Consider the following 6,989-nt stretch of genomic DNA (forward strand, 5'->3'; position numbering starts at 1 on the left):
CGGAAAATTCGCGCGCTAATTCGCGTGGGGACTAATTCAACAAATATTACAAACGCGGTGCGCTTCTGGCCGCGTCGCTTAAATATCATTTCCCTAGTTTGAACAACAACAATGTATCTCGTATCACAGTATTATTCAGTAGTGTATTTAGTATTTGTCTCGCATTCACTTTGGATATGGCAAATATGAGATAGTAACAGTAAAATTATACTAATGTAAGTCTATAACTCTTTGGGGCTAAATGCATATCACAGTGGGAGAATTTTCAACGTTCCTATGTTCATCGTTCTTTCACGTCATTCACTTTCTTTCTTTCTTTCTTCATCTTTTTTTGTCTTTTTCCTTTTACTTATTTTAGATTATTATTTAACCGTCCAGAAGCGCACCACGGTTCCAGATGTGTGTGTTGCCTTTTCAAGGTCACGTTAAAAGTCTATTACGCGCTATATTACGAAGAAGCATCGCCGTCAACCAGTGGAAACAAACAAGCAAATATAATATTAGGTAAGACTTCCTTTTCTTCATTACCATTAGTCAAAAAATGCACCGTTAAGGTTACTCGAGATACGTATTCCTGTATCCGTTATGCAGTCTTATCCTAACTTCCTTTTTGCTGCGTAGTGCGTCGTCGTCTCACGTAATATGGACTATTGAAACACAGGACTAATGAATTGTACTCTTCCCTTTTTGTAAGTTTTTCAAACGCGAGAGATTATTACGCGGTTGCACATGCTGTCTCGAAGTTTCAATTCTCGCAAGGTGAAATCTAAAAAAAATAATAATAATAATACGTATTACCAATATTCTTACGCAAAGAAGAAATCTAAAAAAATCATCACAGTTGTGTTCATAATTAAATTTAACGAAAGCTGGAATCTTTCCTCTATTTAATAGTATTTGGAAAAATTTAATTTCGAAGAATTATACATTTCAATTGACAAGTTAAAATTTATAATTCTAAGAAAGCCAGAAGAAAGGAAAAAAAAGAAAATGATGGCAAGTTTCATCGACGAAATATTCAGTCTGACGGCTCTCAAGATTTCACGCGAGAATTCATATGCAACAGCTTAATAAGGAGAGTGGTCCATATTAACTAATCTATATTGCTTATATGTTGAGGTCGACACAACACTGTGCTGTAAGGTCTCGTTGAAAAAATAAGATCGCCGAGTTACGTTTAAGTAGGTATCGTCGAAAGTTCAAACCGGAGTAAAAAAATACCCGATCTTTTTTCTTTTTCATACGCCGTTAACGAATCAAAGGAAAACGCTACACAGCTCTCTTCCTTAACGCTAAGAACATGCAGTAAATATTAACTGTCGACACGTGCCGGATAATAATGCACGATCACTTACACACTATGCTCTCAATAACGATCTTCTCGTCTATCTACCGTACGCTCTAAATAACGTCCCTCTCTGTTAGACCTTAAAATGATCAGAGAGAGAGAGAGATAATGTAGCGAAGTTAAATAATTTGATTTCAGTCATGAGTGTGCAATCGAACCGACATTCCGGAACTGGTAAAAAAAGGCGAGAGTTTGAATCCCAAAATTCGGCACTGTTTTTTTTTTTAAGTAATCTGCGAAAGCCCCCCCCCCCCCNTCCACCGACTGTACTCGTCCGTCGTAATTTGACTCCATTGAATAGATTTTTTTCGTGGGAAAATCCGTAATCCCATTGTCGGCTTCCTGAACTGGCCGTGCGTGCGTGTGTGTGCGTGCGTGTGTGTGTGTGTGTGTGTGTGTCTCTTCACTTGCCACGTGAAAATTCGTTTCAACAAGATTAATTTCCTTCCCGTTCAAATCGTTTCGGTCCTTCCCGGGGAAGGATGTCCAGCGGAGTCTCCTGCAGGTGATACAAATGAGAAAGCGTTAACATCAGACAGAGAGATGGGATCGTCCGTAACATTGATACTGTTTACCAGTTTATAAGTTACACGCGTACCCGTGTTTAGAATAGAGACTTAGCGAACGCCCGAATGACAGTAGGTACGGTAGCGTCGAAACCGTTGATCGTCAGGATATTTTTGTCGGGGTTCGCTTTGTAATACGTCGAGGAAGAGCATACGGCGCAATTGATCAGCCTGCAAAAAGAACGTTGTATTCGTGAAGCTTGTAAAGGGTAAATATATATACAAAGCTTGTAAAAGGTAAATATATATACAAAGGTTCGGTGGTGTGCAATCAAAATGTAAAAATAAGGAGACCTGCGAGAGCCAACGTTAAGTTGAAGTATAAAGATAAACCGTCATAAATAGCAACCGCTGCATCTCTTTCAAAAATTGCGATAACGTAAGAGACGACGGACGCTTACTTTGTGTGCGGTAGTTTCAGTTTCGTCCTGTACGCCACCAAAGCTTCCTCGGACGTGTCCGTCTTGGCGTGCACTTGGTCTACGATGTTGATGAAGACGTCGTACTTGTTGTTCTGATGCGCGGCCCACGACATCGGTTTAGCCAGGTTGACATTTCCAACGGGCATCTGCGACAATCTCCGCATGGTCTGGCCGAAGGACGCCGTCTTGTCGATGTTTACCGTGTGCACCCCGACGTTCTTGAATGTCGCCACGGTGACGTTCTTCTCGCATCGAATGAGCGACAGCGCGATCATACAGCCAGCCTCGGCGCCGGTCATGTTGGCGTTGCGCCAAGCACGCGAGTCCAACATCACCTTGTTCATGTCGATCGTCACCATGTAACGCAAACCGGTGGGTTGCAGGTGCTGAAAATAATCGCATTGATATCATACACGCGTACACAAACGATATTTAACAGAAATAAAAAAAAAAACAGAATTTCTCTTGGAATTTCACATTTCATTGGAGTGTTATCAGCTTCGTCATAAAGTATATCTTAATATTTTAATAGATCGTGTGTGTAATGTTAAGTCATAATTAACACTTTGCGACCCGCGTTATCTATAAAGTTGTCGTGCCTTCTGACTCGGACAAATTGAGCTTATGATTCACACTTAGCCGCATTTTTCGGCTGCAAATAAATATCGATATGAGGACTTGTTAAAATTAAGTCACAGTAGCTTTTTTGATCGCTATTTTTCATACTTTCATCAATGAACGCAATAAATTTCAGTTTCTGTACTGTGTGTATATATCGTTAATATTAATGTTCTCATATCGCGATATCATTGGCGGATCACAAAGTGTTAATAGTTTAATTCATAATTGTTAAGCCACCGTGTGGGGTCGACTTACAAAAAATGAGAGATTCAACGCCTTGTACAGAGCGTCGATTATTCTGGAATTCGGCTTAGGCGGCGGCGGAGGAGGTTTCTTCGCTTGTTCCTTCACCTTCCGTTTCTCGTAGCTTAGAGGTCTTGAAAAGAAAAAAGAAAAAAAAAACATCATTACAAATAATGACTATTCTCCTTCTTGAAACTACACGTGCGTGTAAACCGCACACTCACTTGCCAGAATTCTCGTAATTTCTGATGGTGATCAAAATTAACGCCGGATGAACTTTATCGCGCGCTAAGCGCTCCTCGTTGACCAGCTTTTCCGTGATTATCGCAACCGTCGGTGCGTCTGGTTTGAGTATTTCGAGATTGTGAATTCTTTGCAAGTTGTTCAGAAGCGTGACGATATCCATCGATGATATCAATGCCTTCCAAACCTATGCATAGAATCCATTATTTACACGTGAGATCATTTTTAGAATCGATCGGAAAATTATTGAATTTGCTGCAATTTCGACGAGCTCAGATGCACATAATTATCATCGCATAGATTGTAAATTTTGACAGATTAGCGGCGCAATGTTCATCGTTCCGTTGTTTTTTCAACCCGAGCCTCATGTATAAATTGCGATAAAAGATGTTTTCTTGTATATTTTCATCGTTATGTTTACCTCCTTGGATGTTAACAAGTGTCCGGGTACATGATCCAGTGATAAGTCGTGTGTTTCTAGCAAGGCAGCAGCACGGATCTCATCTTCGCAGTGTTTGAAATCTTCGACATTTTGTATGTATTCCATGATCTCGTTAATTTTCGGATTATCGGCTTCCTTCTCCAATGACGCTCTGGTATGTTGCATACCGTGTATTATATATTGCAGTACTATTCCCATTTCTGTCAAACAGTTGACTGATTAACATTTACACCATTAATTAACAGATACAGTCGTCTGTCGCAGTGTATCACAAATTCGCTAGGTGCGGCTTATATTTTAACTATTTAACTTCTATGTATCTCTCAACCGTTAATTACTGGACAACTCAATTATCGGCATTATTCTGAAAGCTTAATAATTCCTCATGTCGATCATATATACATGTACAAAATCACGTGAAAAAAGAATAACGTTGGGTTTACAAACTGAATAAATTGGCAAATCCCGGAGAAAGTAGATTTGTGCTTCTTCCACAAAGCATAGTTTTGCATGTTTACCTGGATTATTAGCTACGGGATGAGACAACTTAATGATGTCTTTGTGTTTCCAACCGTATCTACTCCTGCATCTGGTGACACATTTTGCCAAGTCCAGTGGCTCTTTGGACAGGTACCATTGATTAACGGCCTTTCTGAGACCGGTACCCCATCCGCTTTTAGCGCTATCGTCCGCAGCCAACTCCTTCTGTTTGCTCAGTTTGGAGGCGAACTTAACGAACAGCATGAAGTGCTGCTGCGATGCACAGATCTTTCCTACGCTTTTGTACGCTTCATGACGTAATTTCTCACTTTGAATTTGCCTGCAGCAAACGGCGAGAGCAAACACCAAGGTCTCTGGGCAAGGGACAAGGCCGCTGTCGAATGCCTGCAAATACCTTCAACCTTAGAGACAATCACGACAAAAGTTTCATGATATATTGGGCGATTCTTTTTTCTTCGCCTTGATATTCACCTTTGTGATTAATTCAATGGGTATCAGTTGCTTCTTCGGATTCTCAGCCAGTTCTAATATGGACATAATATTAACGGCCCGGAAATAATCGTGGACAAACCAATTTCCAGGGTGGTAGTCGGCATATTCCTTCCCAACGTACAGAAACTGTGACAAGCGCACTTCGGGATCTCTAACAAAATTATTGGACGCATCCTCTGCTGCCATTTCTTAGTAACACAGTGTCTGGAACAAGAAGGATTAAGTTACACCGACACATATTAAATATAACAAGGAACACTTATCGGATGAAAAATCCCACTGATGAATGTTTCAAATACTTAGCTCCTCACTCGAGGAAAAATAAGCAAACCTTGAGATTTCAACGATAAACAATCAATTTTCCAAACGTTTAACTTATTTCCATTCGTACCTACTCGAAAAAAAATTATTATATGAATTTTCTCTCTCTACATGGCCACATGTAATCAAATATGATTATATATGTTCCACATCTAAAGAATGTTCTACAAATATAACTGAAGCAAATGCTTATGTTTATGGCTACCCACGATGTAAACACTTAAATCGAACTATTTTTGTCCGTTATTCATTCAACAATATTTTTACCTTGTATAAATATGTGTCCATATTTATACAAAGTAAAAATATATAATTATATATGTAGTCCTATAGAAATAAAATTCATGTATATAAATCATACCTAGTTACATATAATTATATGTAATCTTATCATACATAAACTTTTTCCCCGGATGTCATAAATCTCGATTTCAGTACGAAGCACCAGATTTTTTGCAAGACTCAACTTATCTCCGTCCGTAGCTATTCATAGCCGGAGAAGGCGGAAGCGCTTCGGTTTTTCGCTTATAAACAATCGCGAAGCAAATAAGAGACGCTTCGGAAATAAGTTAAACGTCGCGTGGAATTGTTTATGATTGAAAACAAGCACCTTGGGTACCGCCGTAAACAATTTGTTCCGACTTGGTTAACTCACATCTGCTGGTATTTTTACCTCCGCTATGCCCGCACAAAACGACGATACTTGCCTCGCATTATTTACATGATCCGTTAACAGGATTGCCAGTTGACACGCATCTCGCGTATACACAAACGCGCGCACGCACACGACCATACTTATGCATACACACAATGCGCGCGAGCGCACATATACAGACAGGCAGCATCACACATACACGCGCACGAGAACGAATTCCTCCGTGAGGATCACCTGGTTACCGGATAAGGTAACGCGGTGATACGGCTGGGATGCCGCGACTCCAGCCGTCAACTCCAGCACGGTAGCGGTAGCCGAATCACATCCAGGGACGCTTCGCGCTCCGGCATGCTCCATCGCGTCTCAGCGGTTCATTACCTTGCGTCAATGTGGTCCAACGTCGTCGAGAACGATCATGCACTGCGGCGAAATAGAGACGACTGGGCCACAGTGACTGACGTTGACTTGCGGTGCGAGGCGCACTGACTGACGCAAGTGGTGACCTGGAGCGACGACCAGCCGCGTTTGACGTGTCGGTGATTGAGACCCGCGACGCCAGATGCCGCCACGCTGACGTGCCGGCGGCCTCGACGCAGCGACGGCGCCGACGAGCGTACTGCACGAGCAAGGAATCCAAACGAACGTCGTCTCGAATCTGTGGCGATCGAATTATTGTTCGAATGACACGTGAAAACAATCGAGAGTTTTAAGTTGATTTATATATATATATATATATATATATATATAGAGCGAGATCGACGGACGATTTGTTCTGCCGATGTCTGTTTCTCATCGATTGTTACTGTCTGTAAGTCGGGCACAGCGAGAGGAAAACTCTCGGGGCGAAAGTAACGCTCGTCGTGGCGGACCGGAAAAATAGCCTCGTCGATCGTCCGCTGACAATCGAGGTAAAAACTGAGTAAAATTCCCTTGTCTCGTAATTGCCCGATAACTTCTCGCGAGAGAATTAAATAAAGAGGGACGTCCCGAAGTCACGAATAACAGAATGACGTAAATTCGTGCGAAGTTGCAACCCGATAAAATTGATTTCTCTCTCTGCGTAAACGCCACGTATCGCCATGATTTCCCTCGGAAACGTTCCACACGGGGGGGGGGGTATCGACTCGAAGATAGT

General features: G+C 41.6%; 1 protein-coding gene across 1 annotated transcript; it reads right to left on the minus strand.

The window, feature by feature from the left end:
* Positions 1–1,610: 1,610 nt before the first annotated feature.
* Positions 1,611–6,325, minus strand: LOC106749869 (60 kDa SS-A/Ro ribonucleoprotein-like). Its single transcript, XM_014629754.1, has 9 exons — positions 6,233–6,325; positions 4,858–5,082; positions 4,404–4,770; positions 3,865–4,085; positions 3,425–3,630; positions 3,213–3,333; positions 2,316–2,722; positions 1,947–2,085; positions 1,611–1,847 (listed from the first exon to the last, which is right to left on the minus strand). Exons 2-8 carry the CDS (start codon positions 5,062–5,064, stop codon positions 1,953–1,955), a joined length of 1,662 nt encoding a protein of 553 aa, XP_014485240.1. The 5' UTR covers positions 5,065–5,082; positions 6,233–6,325; the 3' UTR covers positions 1,611–1,847; positions 1,947–1,952.
* Positions 6,326–6,989: the final 664 nt, after the last annotated feature.

Source organism: Dinoponera quadriceps, unplaced genomic scaffold (genome assembly GCF_001313825.1).
Source record: "Dinoponera quadriceps isolate SergipeBrazil2010 unplaced genomic scaffold, ASM131382v1 scaffold3290, whole genome shotgun sequence".
Lineage (NCBI taxonomy): Eukaryota > Metazoa > Arthropoda > Insecta > Hymenoptera > Formicidae > Dinoponera > Dinoponera quadriceps.